Source organism: Phyllostomus discolor, chromosome 14 (assembly GCF_004126475.2).
Source record: "Phyllostomus discolor isolate MPI-MPIP mPhyDis1 chromosome 14, mPhyDis1.pri.v3, whole genome shotgun sequence".
In the NCBI taxonomy this organism is placed as follows: domain Eukaryota; kingdom Metazoa; phylum Chordata; class Mammalia; order Chiroptera; family Phyllostomidae; genus Phyllostomus; species Phyllostomus discolor.
This window is the reverse complement of record NC_040916.2, coordinates 43,640,772-43,666,048: the sequence shown is the minus strand read 5'-3', so window position 1 is coordinate 43,666,048 and position 25,277 is coordinate 43,640,772. Positions and strand designations below refer to the sequence as shown.

Below are 25,277 nucleotides of genomic sequence, written 5' to 3'. Positions count from 1 at the left end.
AAAAGACCAAAGGGCAGGATCTCAAAGGCAATTCCTGGCTATGAGGGAGATGATGCTGATCAAGTCAAAGGCAAAAGCAAATCAGATTTCAGAGTTCTTGAGGTCTAAATGCCGGGGGCAGTTTCAACAGAGACAACTCTGTCATTTTCCTGATGGCTGCTCTGTGACCTAAGATCAGTTATTCACATATACAATACATATTTTTTACCAGAAAATGTTCAAGGATCCGTTCGTGGATCATAAACAAATAAAAAAAAATACAAAAATTTCTGCCTAGAAATATATGAACATATACAATATTATGTGTAGAATATATAATATAGAAAATAAAAATTAAATACGACGATATGTAAGCCTTGGCTGGATAAAACAGTTGGTTAGAGAGTTTGTCGCAATAGGGCAAGCTTCGGGGTCAGAGTACACAGAAGAAAAAACCAATGGGTGTATGGATAAGTGGAACAGGTGGATGTTTCTTTCTCTTTCCCCCTCGCTCTCTTTCCCAAATCAATAAAATGGAAAAAATAAAAATATGTAGCTTGATTTTTTTTGTCTGTTATACTCCCTTTATTGAAGTACCCATCAACTCCCACCCTCCTTCCCAGCTCTCTCCCCGAACTTAAAGTTTCAAGAACTAGAAAATTCCGATTCAGTTTGTGTGCCACGTCCCTTCAGGGGTTAAGGTTTATTGGAAGCTTGAAATCCGGAAAAGTGGACGGAGCCTTGGAAGATTCTGAAGGTGGAGGGCGAGACCGCGGAACTAGTGTTCCGGTAGTTGTGATTCTCGGTGGGAAGCCAATTCTGGGGACCGGTAGTTGAAAGCTCTGGAGCTTGTTTCCGGCCACCTCAGCGGGAAGCGGAGACGTAAGGGGCTGGATCTTGGGGAACTAAGGTAGAGCTAGAACTGTTGTAGCGGCGGAGGAAGTCAACCCTGCGGGCCAGTGTTGGGTCCCTGTAACCTGTGAAGATGTTATTGCTCACAATGATTGCCCGAGTGGCGGACGGGCTTCCGCTGGCCGCCTCGATACAGGAGGACGAACAGGTGAGCTACTAGATCCCCGCGACCCCAAGTACCTGCCGAATGTTGTGCCCTCAGCGCCCGGAGTTCTTAGGACGCTGGAGACCCTTGTGACTTCTCAGGCACTCCCGCCCCTCTGAAATGCGATTTTATCTTTTGACTTTGGAGAGACCGCCTGTTAGAAGAAATCTGTTCTCAGGGCGGAGGTAGATTTTTGTGTTATCTGTTTCTCTTAAACCGAACGAACAAACAAACATCGCTCTGGAGAATGGATAGATTCGGCTGATTGTGATCACCCAGTCTTCTGTAACTCTCAGGGACTTTGTCAAAATCCAGGATTTCTAAATTTTTGCTGCTGATAAAGTTGAGTGACAGGTCATGGGTTAAAACAGCTCCTAAATTCTTCAACTTGAACACCTGATCCTTGACCTAGCTTGCTGACATCTTTTGAAAGTGGGTGAGGTAATATTGCCACATATACACACCTGTTTGAAGTTCAATACAGTACCTTCTTTCAAGGTTATGTTGAATTTCACCTCCTTCATTAAATTCTTACTGTTGGAATTAAAACTCCTGTGTAATATTCCTGTTATGATTTATACCTTTATCTTACTATTTTCCTTTCCATTAATAGTTTTCTAGCAGGCAAGCGACAGATCTTAGTCATCTTTGTGTTTCCCATAGCATTTACTACAGCAGCTTTATGCTGGTAGGTGCTCAAAAATATATTGAATTTATTAAAAAACAACAACTCCAGACATCTTGAAAGGGAAGTCCTTTGTGATTCAGACACACAAGAGAAATTTCTGGTGTGAGCCAGGTTTCTGGAGCAAGGTTGGGAGGCCCTGAAGAAGGGAGGCTGAGAATGAAATTTTATAATCTCTTTAAAGTAATCTATTTTATATTACAACCTAAGTAGTTTTAGGGGGTAAAATACCTCAAGGCCTTTAAAAAATATGCGTCTTAGGAAGAACCATTCTGCACATACCTTGTCTTGTGTTTTTCATTCATATATTCATGAAAAGAAAAATGTATCGAGCACATCAAGTGTGCTAATGCAGGGGGTTAGGGGACATAGTCCCTACTTTCATGGGGCTTAGAGTTTAGTAGAAAAGCCAGATAACTAACAATTATAATGTAGTGTAATTGCTGTAGAAAGGAAAGAACGTTCTGTGGTTGAACATGGAAGAGGTATGGTATCCAAGTTGATTTGGGGAGATCAGGAAAATCTTCAGAAGAAATGACATCTAAACTGACCATAGTGTCTAGTAATAAGGAAGGCTTCTCTTTGGTTATTTGCCTTCGTAGGTTTGATCTAGAAATATGTTTACTTTTGCTTTTAGACTAATAGTGATACAGATTTTGAAATTGCATGTATGACCAGTGAAATATTTTCAATTGATTCAACACAAACACTGATATAAAATGTGAAAAAAATGGAGCATGCCCTGAATTTTAAATTGTGAAATATTTTTCTCTTTATCTATGTGTTAAGATTTTCTAAGACCACTCTGCAGAAGGAGAAAGTGAAAGTTTAGAATGGAATCTGATTTTAACAAGCAGGATGGTGTGGGAAATATTTCTTAAAGGATATGTCATTTGACTAAGAAATAGTTTTCCCAAAGTGAGGGAAGTCTGGTCAGTTTTCCAACTATTGCATTGAATTTCAGTGTGGGCAAAAAATACAAAATGGATTTGAAGTCAACTTAATATTAGTGGGCCCTTACTCTACCTTGATACTTTATTGAAAAATTGACCTATTATTGTGTGTTTCTTAATTTTCCAAATAAGGTATTGGTTTACCAAGGTGGGTTGCTTTGTTCAGTTGACAAGGAAAGAAACTTGACCCACAAAAGATTTTTGTGATTGCAATTCCTTGGTAATTTCCTTTTAGAAATGTTGGCTTTGAATGATAAAGTCCTAAACTTTTAATATCTGCAAAAATATCAACTATAGACTGTATTTTACCAGTACAATAGTATACAGAATGTTTACAGAATGTTATTAGAATGTTCTCTGCTGAGCCTGTTGAGTGAATGATGTCATTCAATTTTCATACCAATAGGTAGTGTTATTATCCAAATTTATGGAAGGAAGCTCTGAGGCTTAGAGAGGATAGGTCTCCTGAGTAAAGTCACACAGCTTCTAAATAGCACAATGGAATTTTTTATCAAGGTTTCTTAACTTGGGCACTGTTGACCTTTTGGGATGGATAATTCTTTGTAGTGGGAAATTGTTCTGTGCATTGTAGAATGTCTTGCAGCATCCCTGATCTCTATACCGTAGATGCCAGTAGCATCACCCCCACCCTCCCTTCAGTTGTGACAACGAAAAATATTTCCAGGTGTACCTGGGTGGGTTTGGGGCAAAATCAACCCTGGTTGAGAGTCACTGGTTTTTAATTACTATCTGTCTGACTCGAGACCACAGCCTTAGTACCTAACCACTACACTTTACTGCCTTGTTTTAAGACTTTTTAATAATGTATTTACATCCTAGGAATCCAGAAATAACTTTTAAGAATTGGATATCTCGACCAAATAGTTTTATAGTAAGTACCTTAATTATCCAGGCCAAATAATTCAGCGTACCTTTTCAATGATTAACATTGATAAAATAGAAACCGTATTTCAGGTAGTTACTAGGTGCTAATCTCTGTACAAACTGCCTTATTACTGCATTTGAATGGCTATTTAGGGTAATACAATAGAGAGTAAAATTAAAAAATGATATAGGCAGAATATCTTATGCACTGTTTCCTCTGTGCTTAACTAGAAATGAGGGCCTTGGGCAGGTAGAAAGATGAATTTTTCTCTTCAAACCTAGATTCTGTAACTGATCCTCTATTTCCTTTCTTTCTTCCAGCCTACTGTGTTTCTCCTTTTCAGATGTTTGCAGTTTCTTCACTGACCTTCCTGTTCTACCTCAAAATGAATCATATTCTCTTCTCTTTATTTTGCCCTAGCTCTGTGGACTTGAAGACCTAGTAGACAAGAAAGCAGATAGTCTGTTTATAGTTAAACGAATTTTGATTAATCACCTTACCGTAATTACTTTTAGAGGAAAATGGTTGGTTCTGGTGCTTCTGGCCTTTGACCAGTTGAGTTCAGCAGGAATTTAATAATGATAAGAGTTTAGCTAAACATTCTTGTAAGGCAGAAGATGGGATTGATACAACTGGTTGTTCCACAGTCCTAGTGACAGCAATAAAAAATACTGCCGTTGTATGGCAAATTAATACCCTGTACTTTTTATATTATGTACAGAACCAAATCCTAAATATGCTATTGGATGACCTCAGGTTAGTTTCAGAGTTTGTCCAGACGTTCCCATCCTCTTCATTATTGGATTACTAACAGATATCCCATTACGGTGAATACAGGTTTAAGTCTGTTCTGGATGAAGTAGGAAACAGAATTAGGATATCTAATCTATTTTTAGGTAGACTGGCTGACTATGGGCCCTTTGTGACTTTAACCTTGAAAGCAAACTGAGGATTTATCTGTAAAGCAGTGATTATATTGTGAGGTTTAGATCCTAGCTGCCAGGGTTTTTTTTGAGCATTTCCTATGAATTCAATTTAATATTAAATGGTGAGATACCACCTAGAAGGTGGATCTGCTATCATTGAAGCAGTGTTTTTTTAAAGGTTTTATTTATTCATTTTTAGAGAGGGGAATGGAGTGAAAAAGAGAGGGAAACATCAATGTGTGGTTGTCTCTTGCAGGCCCTCCACCAGGGACCTAGCCCGAAATCCAAGCATGTACCCTAGATTGGGAATTGAACCAGCAACCTTTCAGGTCACAGACCAGCACTCAATCTACCAGCCAGGGCGTGAAGCAGTTTCAGTTGAAGAGGTGGTATAATATGCTTAGGAGCAGGAGTTCCAGAGTTAGATTGCTTCTGCTTGGGTTCAAATGCTATCCCCTTCCTTTTCTGGCCCAGGTACTTGAGCAAGTTTGTAAACTTAAGGTGCTTACCTGCCTTTACCTGTCAAAAAAGACATCTGTGGTTTTAGTATTTTAAAAATAGCAATGTATGAGCCATGTATGTGCAATTTGCTGGTTTGAAATTATGCGTGAGTGGGTTCTTTGTTTTTTAAGATCTTCAGGTGATTCTAGTGTGAAGCCAAGGTAAATCATTAATTTACAGTGATATTATTTCTTAGCACTTCAGTAGTGTTTTCAACTTTATTTACATTCCTTTTATCTATTGTTGTGGGGTCAGAATTCTTTTGAATGCCGCTTAATGGCAGAGGGAAGCAAACAAATTAGCAAGTACTGTTCAGACTTAGGAACATAGGATATTGTGCACTAGTTCAAAGCATGTGATACATACACTTTCCATTATAACTGGCTGACCAGTTATGAAAAAATACACACATATATGTATATATACATATGTATGCAATATTGTTTAATGATAGTATATAATATTATTACTTCAAAGTATTAATATGTGAAACTGTGTATATGCACATAATACACAGTTACATGCATATATAAACATATATGTTGATAAAGAAGTATTTCTCAGGTGAACAGCATTATAACAAATAATTGCCATAAGAACAGTGTTAAACTAGATAAATATACCAAATAATAGTTTTAGTGGTATCTACCTAACTTCCCTGGTTCACTTCATGCTTATTTACGTCCTTATTCATATTTAAATTTTCAGGTTACCATTTTATTTTAATTTAATTTTTTTATTGATGCACAAATGACTTATAATATCATATTAGTTTCAGGTATACAGCATAGTGATTCAATATTCGTATATGCTGTGAAATGGTCACCACAATAAATCTAGCTACCATCCATCACCATACATAGTTACAATTTTTTTTCTTGTAATGAGGACATTTAAAATTCACTCTCTTAGAACCTTTCAAATGTGCGATACATGATTATTAATTTTTTATTAGTATTATCCAGTACATTAGATCCTCATGACTTATTTATTTTATAACTGGAAGTTTGTACCTTTTGAACCCTTTCAACCATTTTTACCCCCACTCTCCTTCCCTTTTGCAACCACCAGTCTGTTCTCTGCATCTGTGAGCTTTGTTTTTTGTTTTGTTTTGTTTTTTAGATTTCACATATAAGTGAGGTCATACGGTATTTGTCTTTCTCTGACTTGTTTCAGTTAGTGTAATGCCCTCAAGGTTCATCCATGATGTTGCAGATGGTAAGATTCCATTTTCTTAATGGCTGAATAGTATTCCATTGTGTGTGTGTATATATACTCATCATCTTCATCCATTCTTCATCCATTAATGGGCACTTAGGTTGTTTCCATATCTTTGCTATGTAAATGTTATGAATGTTAAGGGTGCAAATACCTTTTCAAATTATTGTTTTCATCTTCTTTAAATAACTACCCAGAAGAGGGATCACTGGATCTTATGAGAGTTGTTGTTTTTTTTTTAATCTTCATTTGAGGACATGTTCATTGATTTCAGAGAGAAACGAAGGGTGGGGGGAGGAGAGGGAGAGAAAGAGAGAAAGAAACATTCAAGTGGGAGAGAAATATCAATCAGCTGCCTCACACAGGTGTCCCAACAACTGGGGACCAAACCCGCAACCTAGGCATGTCGCCCTGACCAGGAATCAAACCTGCAACCTTTTGCTGATGGGACAGTGCTCCAACCGAGCTCCTCAGCCAGCCAGGGCAGTGGTTCTATTTTTAATTTTTTGAGGAAACCCCATACTGTTTTCATGGTGGCTGTACCAATTTACATTCCTACCCACAGTGAAAAAGGGTTCCCTTTTTTCTATATCCTCCCCAACACTTATTATGTCTTGTCTTTTTTATACTAGCCATTCTTATAGGTGTGAGGTGGTATCTTACTGTGGTTTAGATTTGCATTTCCAGTTCACCATTTTAAATACAGCTATACTGGTACATTGCTTATCTGCCACTTAATTTTTCATTGCTTCCTTGTGTTTACTCTTATATGTCAGTGGTTTACTATCTAGAATTTTAAGATTTAATTTTATACTTTTTCAATATTAGACCTCACATCCAGGCTGGGGGCAAACCTTTCATAAACACTTTTCTATTTAAACATATAGTTATTAAACATCTGTCAAGGAGAGAATGTATCAGTCATTCAAACCAAAATAAATAATCCCAAAATAAAATAATTCCTTCCCATCACATGGCAGAAGTTTTCCCCCAGTATGTAGGTGAAAATGTAAAGCATATTTGCTTTCCATTCTTCTACATTCTTCTCCCTTTTAGATCTTGTAGGTTAGTAAGAGATGATTTTTTCTCCTTTTGATGACACTGCTCTTTCCCCCAGTATACTTTTTCTTTCTTTTTCTCTTAAACAAAATTATAAAATCATATAGAAATTGTTCAGGGAAATATTACTTGTAATTCTGGCATCTGAATATTATTTTCATATTTTTATGCATATATCCCTTGCTTTTTAAACTTTTGCTATCCAGACTTGGGGACCAAATATTTGTTCAGTAAAGGATACTTGACTTTCCGATCTTTGTCCTTACTTTTGTTCATTTTTACTTAGTTGCAGTTACAGTGTTTGTAAGAATTTGAACAGTTATTGGTGCACACATTTACTTTTGTTGAAGTGCTCAATACTGTAACACTTTGTGGAAGATTTTGCGTGACATTCTGGCATAAAAGTTAAACTTATCAGCTTGCTGTTCCCAGGACTTTTCCCGAGTACACAACAAGTTCCGTGTACAGTTCCCTGCCAGTAACTGTACAAGTGAAGTGGGTTATGAGGAGGCACTGGCTTTATAGTGGAAAGAACACTGGATTGAAAGTTTAGAGTACCTCAGAGATGTAAATTACAGCATAGAGAATATAGTCAATAACGTTGTAATAACCAGGTATGGGGCCTGGTGGGTACTGGAAACATTTATGGGGAGCACTCTAAAGTACATGACTGTCTAACCACTATGCCGTACATCTGAAACTAACACAGAATAATATTGAATGTAAACTAATTGAAAAATTTAAAAAGAGGTTATTTTCAAAAAGTACAACAACCAACAGGAAGTTAAGAGTGCCTTAAATATAGTTGAAAACTATACTTTTTTTCTTAGCAAGTAACTAATATGATTTTTTTGAAAACTAGGAATTTGATTTTCTTTTTTGCTATAAAAGTAGTCCTGTTTGTTTGTTAAAATGAATATTACTAACTTGTAAATGAAGGACCTTGTTCACATAGTGCCCTCATATGCTGATGCTCCTCACTAATTTATAGTTTTTTGAGTGTGTGTGTAAAAAATTAAGTGAAAGCATCTTCTTTCAGTCTGTCCGAGATCTTCAAAAGTACCAGAGTCAGGCTAAGCAGCTCTTTCGAAAGTTGAATGAGCAGTCCCCAACCAGATGCACCTTGGAAGCCGGCACCATGACTTTTCAGTGAGTACAACCCTGATTTCTTTGTGATCATTTCAGTATGAAATACAGTGAGTGTGAGTAACACCTGATGAGAACAGTAACAATTTTTTAAAAGCGAAGGTAACTTTAGCGACTTCTGGCCAAGATGGAGGTGTAGGTAGACGCACTGTGCCTCCTCGCACAAACAAAACTAAAGACAACAAAAATTTAGAAACAAGAAAACAACCAGAACAGAGAGAAATGAATTGAACGGAAGTCTGACAACCATTCATCCAGACCGCTAAGGAGGGGTGGAGTTGGAGGCTTAACGGAGAGGGGTCGAGGGGTCCTGGCAGGAAAAAGCAGTGGCTGGCAAATGCGGGTGTGTAGGGCTCAGGCAGCAGTTGGTGGACCCCAGAAGTGCAGGGGCAGCTGACAGACCTGGTGGCAGACCCTGGGTGCGGGAGGCAACGAGCAGACCCAGTGAAGTGTGCAAGGCAGCTGGCTGTCCACAGTTATACATTCGCGTGCAAATAAACTAGGTGAAAACGGGCAGCGACACAGACTGTGCAACCCAGGGACCCAGCACCAGGAAACAAAGCCTAAAAGCACCGATTGAAAACACCTGTGGGGGTTGAGGCCCAGAGAATCCCCCAGCCTCACAAGAGAGTTCCTTGGGGAGACCCACAGGGTCCTAGAAAGCCCACCCGCCCAGGAGCCAGCACCAGAAGGGCCCAATCTGCTTGTGGGAAGTGGCAGAGGGGACTGAAGTCCTAGAGAGAGCGGAGCAGGTGCCATTGTTCCCTCTTGGGCCCCGCCCCCACATACAACGTCACAACCCAGCGACTGGGGTGCCCTGCCTTGGTGAACACCTAAGACTACACCCCTCATATGTGACAGGCACAACCAGACCAGAGGGGGGTGGAGAAGATGGCTCAAACAGAATTGAAAGCCCCTCGGCCAGTACTTTTAAGCAAATGAGAGTTAGCCCACCTATCAGATGCACACTTCAAAGCACTGGTGATCAGGATGCTCACAGAATTGGTTGATTTTGATGAACAATTGGTTGATTAGATGAACAGATGAAGGCTATAATAAGTGAAATGAAGAAAAATGCACACAGAACCAATAGTGATGGAAAGAAAACTGGGTTTCAAATAAATGGAATGGACCAGAAGGAAGAAAGGAACAACCAAACAGAAAAGAATGAAGAAACAAGAATTCAAAAAAATGAGGAGAGGCTTAGGAACCTCCAGAACATCTTTAAACATTCCAACATCCAAATTATAGGGGTACCAGAAGGGGAAGAGGAAAAACAACAAGTAGAAAAGTTATTTAAACAAATAATAAAGGAGAAGTTCCCCAATCTGGCAAAGGAAACAGACTTCTAGCAAGTCCAGGAAGCTCAAGAGAGTCCCAAAGAGGTTGGACCCAAGGAGCAACATGACAAGGCACATCATAATTACATTAGCTAAGATTAAAATGAAGGAGAGAATCCTACAAGCAGCAAGAGATAAAGAGACAGTTACCTACAAAGGAGTTCCCATCAGAATGTCAGCTGATTTCTCAAAAGAGACTTTGCAGGCAAGAAGGGGCTGGAAAGAAGTATTCCAAGTCATGAAAGGGAAGGACCTACATCCAAGATTGCTCTGTCTAGCTAAGCTTTCATTTAGAATGGAAGGGCAGATAAAGTGCTTCTCAGATAAGGCCAAGTTAAAGGAGTTCATCACCATCAAGCCCTTATTATATGAAATGTTAAAGGGACTTATCTAAGAAAAAGAAAAAAAATATGAACAGTAAAAAAGGATATCAAACTCACAGTTAGTAACAACCACACCTAAAACAAAAGCAAACTAAGCAAACAAATAGAACAGGAACAGAACCACAGAAATGGAGATTACATGGAGAGTTAGCAACAGGGGAGTGGGAGGAGGAGAGAGGGGGAAAAGGTATAGAGAATAAGCATAGACAATAGGTAGAAAATAGACAGGGGGAGGGCAAGAATAGTATGGGAAATGTAGAAGCCAAAGAACTTATGACACATGGACATGAACTAAAGGGGGGGGAATGTGTGTGGGAGGGGGTGGGCAGAGTGAAGGGCAGCGAAAGGGGGAAATGGGATAACTGTAATAGCATAATCAATAAAATATATTAAAAAATAAATAAATAATAGTGAAGGTAACTTTAAAATAGCCTCTTCATGGAAGCAACTTCCCTAGCGCTATTTCTGTAAAACTGGAATCGTGGTTTGTTTATTTGACTTGCACACAATAATTTAACCTGTTATCCTATGTCTAGTGGATGCTGTCCCTATCATGAATGCAATAATATGTAGCTTTTTGCTTTAGGGCATTCATAGAGCCAGACATGTGCAGGGTAGTACCATGCTCAAACATTTACTAACAACGTAACCTTGAAAAATTCCCATATACTTCTCCAGGCCTCGGTTCCCTCTATATAAAATAGGAGAAGCAATCATAGTTGTGATTATACATGGAGAGAATTAGTGTATATCTCTTAATAGTTTGCCTGGCACATAGAGAGTAGTCAATAACTGTTAGTTATTACTTAAAAAAAAAGAATTATAAAAAACGCTTTAAGAGCATTCCATTTAGTGGTTATAGATAATGCATACAGCTGAGAGAGGGATCAAAGTCACTTCATTGGATTTCAAACTATCCACAAATAATTGGTATTATATGTTTAATACATGTGAAGTTTGAACATGATAAAACAGGAAGGACTTAAGAAAAAAGAGGACACAAAGAGCAGAGAAAAACATAAAAGGACTAGCTGAGTAACCTTACTATTTTAAGAACTCGGATAACTAAGGTAATATAGACCTGGGAGTGACCTTCTGTATTCAACTTAAAAGGACAAAAAAATCTTCACTCATCAAAGATAAGCAAATAAGCATACAAAACCAAAACAAAAAACCATGGCCTATTGGTTAAAATAGTGGATATTAAGTTTCATAAGGTATTAATTTGTATAGTGTATAAAACATTTTCTATAAATCTAATTTTTAATGTCAAAATGTTACAGGCACTTAATTATATAGTACCTTTGTATCTATCATGGGTAAGGAACAAAAGAAATGAAAAACCTAGGAGAGTTCTCATAGAATTGAAAAGAGATTTTCTTTTGCTTTGTTTCTTTAGGACCTTTATACTTAATCTTCATTTCCATCCAAGAGCTATTTCCTAAAGATTTATTCTTTGCCAGACGATGTTTTAAGTCCTGTCTTTAATGGCCATAGCTTTTAATGAATTTATCCTCTTATTAGCAGAGACACACATATGCAAGCAACTATAAGGCAAGAAATGCTACCATTGGGGTATAACTGAAATGCTTTGGGAGCAAGGGGAACGAAGCAATACATTTCCATTTGTAGGGAGTAAGTTTGAGGAAAGGGGATAGAGGGGGACTATAAAGATATTTCATAGAAAAATTATAGTAGAATTGAGCATATGAAAATTAACAAGGTTTCCTCAGGTACATAAAAGAGTATTACAGTTATAATACTATGAAAGTAGAAGTCCACAAGGATAGGAAGGAACCTAGCTTGTTGGAGAACAGCATGTCATACAGTGTATTAGGAAATATGACGTAATGTGGTCTACACTTGTTTTGGAGGGTTACAAATACCATACGAATGAGTATGATTTTCTTTTATGCATACTGGGGACCCCCAGAGCTTTTAAGTAGGGTAATATGGTTCTTTTCACTTGTTAGGAATAAAACCAATGGTTTAGATTAGAAGATGGTTTAGGCTGATGGCAAAGAGACTCGTTAACTCAGGTACCCAAGTGAGAGGACAGCAGTATTGTTATATAACATCATCATTGTTGTCGTCGTCGTCATCATCATCATTGTTTTAAAGGGCCTGAGAGATCACATAATAGACTGTAAACACTACTCTGTGGAGTTCTAGGATGCCTTAGGAGCAGGGTATGTGTAATACTTTTAAGCCCTTAGACTCCTACTTAAACTAAAGAACTTATTTGTTATACATATTGGTTTCCTGAATGTAATTTTTGCTAAAGAAAGAGTATAGTGGCTAAAAAGACATTTGAAAGTCACTGAATAGCCTAACTTCTTCCCAAGAGTATGGAATGTAATCATGAAGCTCCTTCCAGAAGGCCAGGAGGCTCACTGCTCACTTCACAAGAGGAAGTCCTTCTGTTACTGGGCGGTTTCCAGTTGAACAGAGCACGCCTACCCTAGACAGGGAATATCAATAGTCCTGAGGTTGTTATTTTCTGTACCCAGTAACATTGTGGCATTAATGTCCAACTTCTAAGTATCCACACAGTTTTTTAGTTTCACTGTTTTTCTTACAGCTAGAAGGAGTTTAAAACTGTATAGTAGTTTACCATATGTAATCAAAGGATGGATATAGTCACAATTCCATGGTTTCGCAATAAAAGCCTTAGGTATTAGGATATTTTAGTTGAAGAATTGTATAGTGAATAGATAATTATAATAAACATGTCTAGATACTGCTTTTGCAATATACTTCTAATAATAGATGTTTGCTTCTGATTTAGGTTGGTTTACATGTAGTTTCAGGTTGGCTTCTGATTTAGTTATCTTCAAAGGGCTTAAGTTAGAATACTTATAAAAGTTTGTATGGTGCTGAGAGTCTGCTTGAGATTGTTAGAGGTATTGTTACTCTACAAAAACTTTTCTTGCTTTTTTGTTCCTCCAGCTACATTATTGAGCAAGGGGTGTGTTATCTGGTTTTGTGTGAGGCTACCTTCCCTAAGAAGCTGGCTTTTGCCTACCTAGAAGATTTACACTCAGAGTTTGATGAACAGTATGGGAAGAAGGTGCCCACTGTGTCCAGACCCTATTGCTTTATCGAGTTCGGTAAGTGTTTGCTCCTTGCCTCTGTATCAAGGGAGCAAAGAATATGGAAAAACTTATTTGTTATGCTGCTATAATTTTCACATGATTGTACTGATGTTTACTTACTAAAGTAGTGGATTCTGCCTCTCCCATCCCACCTCTTCTTGTTCTTTTGAATGAATGGGGCTTTCTTCTTATAAGTAATTTTCTCTGGTCTTTTGATCTTTTCCCAATAGAACTCGTTGCCCTTTGCCCTTTTTGGTTATTTGGTTTGATTCTTCATTAAGCTCAAGAACTGTGCCTAAAGATCTACTAGATTGGCATATAATAGCTGTGTTCTTTCCCCAAGCCCACAGACACATCCACACACTCACACACTCACAGTAAGGCTCATTTTATGGAGGTCAGAATTTGACAATCAGAAGAATGGTGTTTTGTTTCTTTTAGAAAAGTAAGATTCTCTAATTTTAAAGAAAAGTACTAGAAGATAGATGTCATTGGGGGATAACATTTACTACATGCAGAAGTAGTGAACACAGGTGTTGATATCCATAAAAGAATTACAGACTCATCACTGCTCAGACCTGTTAAAGTAGCTGATGGCAATAGGTCAGAGGGAATGACCTGAGTACAGCAAGTGGAGGAAGTGAGAACAAGTACGCTCAGACTACATCACTGACATTTTTAGTTAAAGAAATTGGTTTTTACTGTCTCTGAGTTTCTGAAGTGTTTCAGGTTTCCTAGATAAGATCATTTGCTTTTCAGAAATAAATAAAATTTAGCAAAATACTCCAGTGTTTTATAATTCCAAACTCTCCAAGTGCTAATTTTTTAATGTCTGTTTTTTCTAATTTTACTTTTATAGATAATGGCGGTCCAGTAAACCCAAGAAAAAAATAAGGCTACTGTTGTCAGGGTCACACAGGAGATAGTTGATACACTCAAATTAGGTTAAAGGTTTATATGCAAAGATATGAATGGATATAGGAGGATTGCAAGGTACTGGACAGTAATCATTACCATCCCTAGGCGTAGAGGGATGAGAGGAAGGAGCAGTTTCCAGATTAGAGAAAGGAAAATTTATAAAGGCCAATTTGAGCCATGGCCGGTGTGGTTCAGTGGATTGAGTGCTGGCCTGCGGAACAAAGAGTCATGAGTTCAATTCCCAGACAGGGCATATGCCTGGGTTGTGGGCCAGGTCCCTGGTTGGGGGCATGCGAGAGGCAACCATACATTGATGTTTCTTTCCCTCTCTTTCTCCCTGCCTTCCCCTCTGTCTAAACATAAATAAATAAACAAACAAACAAATAAATAAATCATTAAAAAAAGAAGAAGGCCAACTTGAGCTGTAACTTTTGGTGGAGGAATAGTGCCAGCCCAAGGTGACTTCTCAGAGATAAATACCCTGATGTCACTATTCACTCTTCTTTCCTACCCTTGGGGCTCCCCCTTTCACTGAACCTAACTGGAAGCTATGGGACAAGGAGCCCATTGATATAGCCTATGTAGGTCAGCTTCCCAAGGCAAAAGCTGGGTGCAGAACGGTGGAGAGGAGATCCAAAGAGGCAAATGAAAGGCACCCAGCACACACAGTTTAAGATTTTTGCCAAATGTTGAGAATATAATCTATAATAATGTCATTCTTTTGAGAAATTTAGACATGGGCTAAATATGAATGAGACTGCGGTTTTATAGCAGCTATTTGGGAAACACCCTAACACATGCCTGCTTTACCTGAAGTTTGCAAACAGTGAAATTGGGAATGTATGTTAAAGAAAATACTTTAAGACAATATTTTCAACCTTAAAAAAAAAAGGTTTATTTATTTTTAGAGAGAGGGGAAGGAAGAGAGAAAGAGGGAGAGAAACATCAATGTGTGGTTGCCTTTTGTGAGCCCCCTACTGGGGGTCTGGCCCACCACCCAGGCATGTGTCCTGACTGGGAATCGAACCGTTGACCCTTTGGTTCTCAGACTGGCACTCAATCCACTGAGCCACAACCAGCCAAGGCTTTTTCAACTTGTTAATGATAGAGTGACTCTTTTGCCATGTTAGCCTGTAGAAATGCTAGATGATTGCCAGCATCCTTTTCAGGGAATGTGTCGAGTTAAGTAATGAAACCCTTAGGGTGCTTGAAATATAGTTTGAAAATTTCTGCTTTCAGGAAAGGCTTACAGTAGTGGGTCTTAATCTCTCTAAGGATCCTGGAGTAGATACTTCTAATTCAGAGTTGTACAAAGGGCATTTCTTCTGAATGGTCATCTAATTATATTTTTACATGTTACAAATGAAGACATCAGAACTCAAAGTTTGATACTCATTCAAGTGCTTGATTTAACCATGGAGAGTTGCAATAGAGGGCTGAACCTAGAACTCTGTATTGCCTACTTTAGTACTTTGAAGGACATGAAAGAAGTCATTAATGGTCATTTTTGTTCATTGTTGTAGAGACCTACATTCAGAAAACCAAGAAGCTGTACATCGACAGCCGTGCTCGGAGAAACCTAGGCTCCATCAACACTGAATTGCAAGACGTGCAGAGGCTTATGGTGGCCAATATTGAAGAAGTGTTACAACGAGGAGAAGCACTCTCAGGTATCTGAAAGCAATACGAATCTTATGAAGAGGTGGTTCTCATCTTTATACCCTTGCCTGTGGGAAATCTAGATATCCACAGGCAAGGATAGTTTATGTTGGGGTACCTTTTATGCTGCCAGATTCTATTGAGCACTGTTAAGAATTCATCTCTCAGAAACAGATTACATTGTAAAACTTCCAGTATGTTTTTCCTAGTGTCGTTAGTTTTTGTGGAGTTGAAACTGTGTAAGGATCTCATTCCATATCAGAAGTAATTACTGTGTCTAAGATATTTACACAATTAAGTATTTACAGGAACACCTACATAAGTTAAGGGAAATGAAAAGAAGAATGAGAGGAAATTGTCTATTGCAGTGGTTTCCTGAGTAGGCACTTCAGGCGACTTTACTGCTGCCAGAGCAAAAGTTATAAAATGCCATTTTCATCAAGGCATTCCTCAGCTGAAAAACTTTAGAATCTCTTACTGCAAGATAAGATCTAGTCTGGTCTCAACTTACTTTTCATTCAGTCAGTCATCATTTTTGAGTATTTGCCAATGCACAAAGCATTGTGTACTCTGTGACGGAAGATAAGAAGATTAAGAGCTGCTCTCCTTCCGGGTTCACAAACATTCTGACTCATTCTGGTCATCCTGGAACTGTTCTTTAAAATCTAGATAACAACTGCTGATCTTTTTTTTTTTACTTGATTTTTTTTTTTTTAGAGGGAGAAGAAGGGGGTAGGGAGAGAGAAGAGAGGTATTGATTTGTTTTTTCTATTTATTTATGCATTCATTGGTTAGATCTTATATGTGCCATGACTGGGGATTGAACCTGTAACCTTGGTGCATTGGGATATCGCTCTAACCAAGTGAGCTGGCCGACCGGGACAAGACCTTTCTCTTTGCAAAAGCCTTTTCTGATCCTTATAGCTCACATCACATTAAACTCTTCAAAGCACTTAGCTACATATGTGGGGGGTTTTTTTGTATATAATGGGGTATTTGTATATAAATGTGTATATGTTCTTGCTTCCTATTTACCTGAAATATAAATATATACTTTATAGTGTATATTTATATTTAATGTTGAAATGTTATATAAGTGTTTAAATGTTAACTGAAGTGTTTAATGTGAGCATGTACTATTTAAAGGTAGTGCTTATGTTTCATGTCTATTTCATATACTTCTTTTATGCCTCATAGTAGTGATTTGTGATCACTACTTGTGTAGATATCTTAATGAATATTTCTTGAATTTAACAAGAAAATTGCAACCTATTCATGAATAACTTTTTTAAAATTATACATTGCAAAATTTAACCTTTATGTTAGTAGTAAGTAGTTGTCCCAGCATATAGCTTCACATTCTTTAAACATCAAATTTTAAGTGAGTCTGTGTATATTTTCATCACAACAGACTTACAATTTCTACCTGAGATAAAGTAGACCTGCATAGGAATTTTTTAAAAATTCAAAATATATACTACATTGGTTAGTTTATCAAAAGTGTAAAGAATTCTCTCCTAGGGCTTTGCTGGTTGCTACATAGCTGATATGCTGATTGAAAAAGAAATTTACATTTAAGCCCTGGCCAGAGTGGCTCAGTTCCACAAAGCTAAAGGTTGCTGAGCTGACTACTGGTCAGGACACAGGCCTGGGTTGCAGGTTAGGTCCCCAGTTGGGGTGCATGCAAGAGGCACTAATCCGTGTTTCTCTCCCTCTTTTTCTCCCTCCCTTCCCCTCTCTCTAAACATAAATAAATAAAATCTAAAAAATAAAAAGAGATACATTTATACCCCAAAGTAACTTGATCTGATTGGGAAAATAGGAAACATTGTCACAGAGCAATTTATAGATGGTATAAGGAAACAAATATCAGTTGAACACTTTGTGCCAGGCAGTATGGTAAGGGGATTACATATATTTTATATATTCTTTGGCATAATCCCAGGTGAGGTGCATGGTATCAAACCAGTTTTACAGATAAAGCAGCAGAAACTCAGAAAAGTTTAGTAGCTTACTAAAAGTGCCCCTGCTAGTGCCTGGTGGAATCTGTTGGCTGCAGCGTTGTCGTCCATCTCCAGCATAGGATAGTTTTAAACAGACATATAGACAAAGAGACTATAAAAATGTAGAAGGAAGTAGATAAATGTGAACTGAGCAGGAAAGATTTCTTGAAATTTGATAAATCAGGAAGGAGTGAAGAGTGGTATTTTAAGAGAAAGGAAAAGCATTTCTGAACAGAGCATATGAGAGGGACAGTGAAAAGATGAGCCTACCTCAAAAAAATTTATTCTCTAAGCTTCTTCATAATAAGAATCCATCTTTTATGCCTTCTTCTCTTTCAATTTTTTTAAGTTGTATAGTTAGTCTGCTTTGCATCTAAGATCCAAGAATAGTTCATACGGGTTCTTTCTGCAAGATCAAATTATGCCCTTTTTTACTGCCTAAATATACTGTTTCTTTTAAGCCATGGATTTCATTCAAAGGTGTCACCCTGCTAGACTGTAAATTCCACAGATACAGGGATCAAAAAAACATGTTTGACCATCATCGTATCCTCTGGCACTTTACATAGTGCCTTCACATATTTCCTAAATGACTTTTCCCAGCAGTAGCTTTGTGTTAATGCTATTGTGTGCTTCTAAATGTTCCTATGTAAAGGAATTCTCTTACCTATTACTTATTTCATATTTCATATGTTTGTTCCTCTGCCCAGTTATTTCCAGTGGATTTAGATTCACTTAGCAAAGATTTATATATTGAGCACTGACTATATGCCAGACCCTGTCCTAGTTACTGGCAATACAGCTATCAACACAGTAGTTAAAAACCTCTGTCCAGTAGGTTATACACTCTAGTAGACTGGTTAGAAAGATTTCTTACAGCACTGTCATGGTTATTTCTCAGCCTACAACCTTTTTTTAACATGACTAGGTATTTTTCTTGTAGACAAGTTGATAATTTAGATGTGGTTGTCATGCCTGTGTTACCAAGTAATGGCACATTTCTCAATCAAACCAGTCTCTATTAGGCAACTGCAAACATTCCAAAAGCATTCTCTGAGGGAGAACATGCAAATTCAGATTGCAAAATAGTTATTCAAAAATTTAAAGAAGTACAATGTTTAATAAAAATTAATTTATATCAAACTGAGAGCTTTTATTCTACTTGTTTTTATTATTAAAGTATGATGTATACTTTAGTCCAGTCTAGCTTATGTTTGTTTGGCTATTTCTCTAAGTGCTCAGTTCACAATTATAAGAAGATAATGACATTACAAATGTCCCTGTAGGAAAAATAAATGATGCAAAAGATTCTATAAAGCTTGATTTAGTAGATATTAGTAGTTTTCTAGCACCTGTCATTGTATTTTAAGTACAATACAACTTTCCTAAGTCTGTTGAGAATAATTGCTGGAGAATCTTAGAAATTTGGCATTCACCATTGAAATAAAGCTTAATACTCAGAGTTTGGTTCCATGAATTTTCTGGGTACATGAGTCTTATTTTACATATGTTATTATTTTTCATAATATGAGAGAATATGATTTAGACTGTTGAAGGATTATGGAGATGCTTAGGACAGCCAGCATTTCTCAGATGTTTACTGTGTGCAGGCATTGCACTCACTTTAGAGGCATTCTCATGTACCTGTACTGTGGTGATAAGTTTCTGTTATCCCCATTATATGTTGAATAGAGTATGAAACTGGGTCTTTAGAGAGGATGAGTTGACCAGTGTCACATGGCCAGTGCATCTGAAATTTGAACCAAAGAGTCAGAGGCCAAAGTCTGCAATTCCTAACCACTTCACTATTCAGTCTCAAGAATTTGAGCATAGTTTGGCCTGATAATTTTAAACTGCATTGTAGAAGGACTTCTGGTCAAGATGGGGGCATAGGTAAACATAGCTGGCCTTCTTGCACAGCCACATCAAAGTTACGACTAAAATATACAACAACTATCGCTCAGAAGTGGCAGAAATTGAGTTCAGTGGGAGTCTGACAACTATGGAATTAAACCACATCCATCCAGACTGGTAGGAGGGGCAGAGATGTAACAGGCTGGTCCCACATCCACGTGTAGAAGATAAAAATTCCAGGAGGAATATCTCAGGGATGAGGAGTCCCAGCCCCACACCAGGCCCCCCCAGCCCAGGGCCAATGCCAGGAAGATAAATCCCCATACTTTCTGGCTGTAAAAACCAGCAGGGATTGAGTTAGTGAACGAAAATTTTAGAGCCCCAAGCAGTTCCACTTAAAGAAGCCACCCACAAACTTACTCAGACTCACTTCCTCTGAACTCCAGCATCAGGGTAGCAGCTTGAAAGGCACCATGGCATACAGGGAGGAACTGAAGTGTCTAGCATCAAGGTGAGACAACAGCTTTTTTTTTCTTTTTAGACAGAAAGGTGGTCAGAGCCACAGAGCCAACAGATATGTGCCATATCTAAGAATCCATCAACGTGGCTAACACTGTGTCGCCCTGGAGATCCCATGAGGATCCCACCCAACTTACAGCTGTTAACAGTAGCTTTTCCATATGAATTGCTGGTCTTGGCTTATGCTTCACAACTTCCTAAATCCTTTCAAACAAGCAACAACTGGACTCACTGAGCCACCAGCCCCTGTACCTCTTGTTAAGTGGCTCCAGACATGGCACTAGCAGCAGCCAGCCTAGATTCACAGCTTGGCTTCCTCTGGGAATCTCCAAGCCCAGCACAAGTAGTAGTCATCACAGATTGCTTTATAGTTCACGCAAGGTTGCCCTGGGCAAAACACATGTGGGGGCTGACCTTGGCCTGCACCACTTGGGAAACCACAGGGCCTGTGCACCCAGTAGACAACTACAGACCACATTGGAGCACCACCACCCTGCCACTACACAATTGATCCTCTGTGGAGGATGGAGGTTGGTGGTCTGCGGTCACAGCCAATCTTTGCAACTTACTGGCCTGGGTAAATCCCTCCCATTGACCTGTTAACAGCAACCAAGGCTCAACTACAAGAGGAAGGTGTACTTGGCCCACACAAAGGGTGCACCTCGAGTACCCAGCTTAGGTGATAGGGGAGGCTATGCCACTAGACCCCACAGGACACCTATTACATTAGGTAACACTACCGAAACAGGGAGTCATAGCAGCTCTACATAATACATAGAAACAAACACAGGGAAGCTTCCAAAATGAAGAGACAAAGAAACATGACCCAAATGAAAGAACAAATCAGAACTCCAGAAGAAGAGCTAAACTGGAGATAAGCAATCTATCAGACGCAGAGGTCAAAACACTGGTTATAAGGATGCTCAAGGAACTTAGTGAGGACCTCAGCAGTATGAAAAGATCCAGTCAGAAGCAAAGGACAAACTGATTGAAATAGAGAACAATTTACAGGGAACAACAGTAGAGTGGATAAAGCTGAGAATCAAATCAATGATATGGAACATAAGGAAGCAAAAAACAACCAGTCAGAACAAGAAGAAAAAATATTCCAAAAAAAAATGAGGGTAGTGTAAGCAGCCTCTGGGACAACTTCAAGCATTCCAACATTTGTATCATAGGGGAGCCAGGAGAAGAGAAGGAGCAAGAAATTAGAAATTTTATTTGAAAAAATAATAAAAGAAAGCTTCCCTAATCTGGTGAAGGAAATAGACATGCAAGTCCAGGAAGCACAGAGAATCCCAAACAAGATGGGTGCAAAGAGACCCACTCCAAGACATCGTAATCAAAATGCCAAATGTTAAAGATAGAATCTTAAAAGTAGCAAGAGAAAAGCATTCAATTATCTACAGAGGAGTTCCTATAAGACTGTCAGCTGACTTCTCAAAAGAAACTTTGCAGCCTAGAAGGGATTGGCAAGAAATATTCAAAGTCATGAAAAGCAGGGACCAATAGCCAAGATTACTTTACCCAGCAGAGATATCATTTAGAATCAAAGAGCAGATAAAGAGCTTCTCCAACAAGAACAAACTAAAAAAGTTCATCATCACCAAAGCATTATTATATGAAATGTTAAAGGGACTATTTAAAAAAAAGAAGTTCAAAACAATGAACAATAAAATGGCAATAAATACATACTTAACAACTGAATCTAGAAAACAAACTTAGCAAATGAGAACAGAGACAGAATCATGTATATTGAGAGCATTGTGATGGTTGCCAGATTGGAGGGGGGTGTTGAGGTTGGGTGAAGAGGTGAAGGGATTAAGAAGTGAAAATCTGTAGTTACAGAATAGCCATGGGAATATAAACCATAGTATAGAAAATGAAATAGCCAAAGAACTTATATGCATGACCCATGGACATGAACAATGGTGGGGGGGTTGTCTGAGGGAGTAGGGGGTGCTGGGTGGAGGGGGGCAAAGGGGAAAAATCTGGACAACTATAATAGCATAATCAATAGAATATAATTTAAAAAATAAAGTACATTGTAGATTTTTCAGTACTTTAGTATCATGGTTTAATCAGTACATACTACCTTACCCTTAAAAATGATAAATTAAGTTTCATGGTGGTTTGGTATAATATCACTCATTTTGGTTATTTTTGTCTTAATACATTTGATAAAATACTTCCATGTACTAATTAATATTTTCCTCTTTTTCTTCTTTGACAGCATTGGATTCAAAGGCTAACAATTTGTCCAGTCTGTCCAAGAAATACCGCCAGGATGCGAAGTACTTGAACATGCGGTCCACATATGCCAAACTTGCAGCAGTAGCTGTGTTTTTCATCATGTTAATAGTGTATGTGCGATTCTGGTGGCTGTGAAGTAGTGAATCCGGTCACTGTCAAGGGAGAGCCTAGAACCCGGCAGGTGTATATTTTCAGGAAACTGAGCTCACAGAGATGTGTATTAGAATCCAAGCGGAACTTATGCCTCTAAGGACTTTGCAAGAAAAGACATATCCTGAAAATGAAAGATTACACCTCATTTAATAAAGCTTAACCCTATGTAGAAAGCCTCTTTTGGGGGCAGAGGCTTTCTCTGGGTACTAAGCCATGTATGTTAGGGAACAGTAGATTGTTTTGTTTTGTGTTTTCTTTCCCAGTTGTTTTACATTTTTAAAACAGCACTGACTGGGGAATTCTCATTCTCAATCGAAGCCATCAGTGAGATTTAGCTTAACCAACCTGTGTTAACAACAGTCAGAAATTCCTTCAGAGAAGGGAGTCCTCTGGGCAGGTTTTGACTCTATCTGATCAACATTCCTTTTGTTGGTGACATTTGTAATTTTCAGTAATCTGAGTTTTTTGATGGCCTTTTAAATAAGACTCCAGTATGTGAAGGTTAATTGATGTGCTGCAAAGAATCTTGTCTGTTGGCCCCTGTAGCAAGTTAACCTTTGTTATTTTTCTTTTATATTTTGCTTATTGCACAATTGCTTTAGGGTTAAACGAATTATATCAAGATGCCTTGAAATTATATTATAGCACTCCTTGATTAAGAAGCTAAAATGTTTTCTGTCATTTGTTCCTTACAAGACTTAAAATTGTTTGGGACATTCTTTATTTTATATTTCAACATCTGGTTTATATTAAGATGAGTGAGCATAGCATAGGTATAGCCAGAGCCCCCTGGCTTATGAAAAGAAAGGCCCAGCTCACAACTACAGCTTTGTCCTGCCCCTTTCTCACTTTCTCCGCCACGGTTTCCCCACTGTCTTTTCTCCTTGCCACAATTTGTTAACATTTTTAAAATTCTTGCCCAATAGTTTCATGTCCCATAAGCATTCTCAGGACAGTCTCAAATTTCAAAATGAAGAATGTTTAGCTCTGTAGTTAATTAAATTTAAGTTTTTTGTGGAGTGACTACTCAAACTACTAAATACTACTTTTATCTGAAAAAGCCGCTGAGAGCTCCATATACCTGCTTCAGTTTATGTAAATTCTCTGAGAATGATCTAGAGCTACATAACTCTAGATAGCATAGATATCTACATAACATTTATAGCGGCTTCTGTGAACAAGGAAAAGTACCTATGATTTTTCTCTTTTTTGCTCAGGGATAATGGGGTTTCCTTTTACCTTCTGAGATAGAATTTTTTAAATGGGGGAGTAGGCTTTTTCAATATTGTTACAAGGGTCTGCAGTATAACGTGCAACTCCTACAAATATTGCAAATATTTCTTTAAATTGTACAGGAAAACAAGCCAACTTCTAACATCTTTGGACAGAACTTGAACCAATAAGTAATTTTATAACTATGGGGTCACCAAAGCTACTGTCCTGATTCCTGATAGAGACAAAAATTCTATTTCCTTGTAACAAGGCAAGGAGAAATGCTTATTTTATTCCTGATAATTTCCAGAACTAGAATAAAAGTTTTTTTTCTTTCCATTTTTGGACCTAAATCTGCCAACTGGCATTTTGTGCATGAAATATGAAGTTACTCTTTTTTATAGAAAATAAGTTAGGTCCCTGAAAGGCTTGTCCCTAAGTAATGATGTTGGTAATGAAAGCCTTTGAAAGGCTGAAAAGCTGAATAGTGGCACCAAAGTGTTTGGTGCCTCTGCAGGAATGCAGGGTGGCAGCTCGTTGTTGAGAGTTGCATGCTGTAACCAAGTGGCCAGCAGTGAAATAAATACTTCTAGAATGTTCCCATCAGTGTGAAGTTTTGTTATCTAGTTTATTTATGTACATAGGACCTTCTAAGTATATTTCTACCTAAACTCAGTGGGTTAAAAAAATGAGAAGAGGGATCGTAGAATGACAAAGGAATTTTAAAATATGGTTTAAGATTATGATGGTAGAAAAAGAACAAGACTGTCATAATATGGCTCCTACTTCTGTTCTTTATTGGAAGTAGTGGGAAGGGAAGATCTGCACCGAACAGAATAGAAAGTGTAGTGTACAGGGCTGTTAGGGGCAAGGCACCTAATTTACTTTGGGAAGCAGTGTGAAAAGAAGAGGAGAATGGGACATTCCAGACAGAGTCAGTGGCTTATGCAAAGTCATGAGTTACAAGAATAAGGTGCAGTTTAGGAACTGTAATTAGCTGGTTCAATGTACCTGGTAGGGTAAGTGTAGGCAATGGAGACTTAGGAAGAAGAGCTCGAGTGGCCCACTGTCATAAAGGGGCTTGTCTACTATGCTAAGGAGCATAGGCTACACTAATGTCCAGGGCAAGAGATGACATCAGATTTGTAGTTTCAAATGATCGTTCTGGCCATAGTATGAAAGATAATATTAGGGAGGGATAAACCTAGAAGTAGGAAAGTGCAACTAGGGAGCCATCCTTAGTGTTGGCTAAATGAGACATAGGAGACAGGTTTCAAATGATTTCTAAGAAAGAAGTTATCCCAAGTGCCAAATAATAGCTAACACATAAATGCTTGCTTTATTGGGAGCTAATTTAATTTCACATTGAAGTAAGTACTGCTCACACAATATGAGTGAAGAAACTTTTTACAAAGGATACCCCTCGGAGGTACAGAGAGTTAATTTGTCTGAAGTTGCTGAGTTAGAAAGTGATGGAG

General features: G+C 38.1%; 1 protein-coding gene across 1 annotated transcript; it reads left to right on the top strand.

Moving 5' to 3' along the window:
* The first annotated feature begins 716 nt into the window (after positions 1-716).
* On the top strand, positions 717-24,399 carry SEC22B (SEC22 homolog B, vesicle trafficking protein). The gene is made up of 5 exons (XM_028502731.2): positions 717-1,039; positions 8,304-8,413; positions 13,083-13,243; positions 15,670-15,816; positions 22,415-24,399. Exons 1-5 carry the CDS (start codon positions 965-967, stop codon positions 22,567-22,569), a joined length of 648 nt encoding a protein of 215 aa, XP_028358532.1. The 5' UTR covers positions 717-964; the 3' UTR covers positions 22,570-24,399.
* Positions 24,400-25,277: the final 878 nt, after the last annotated feature.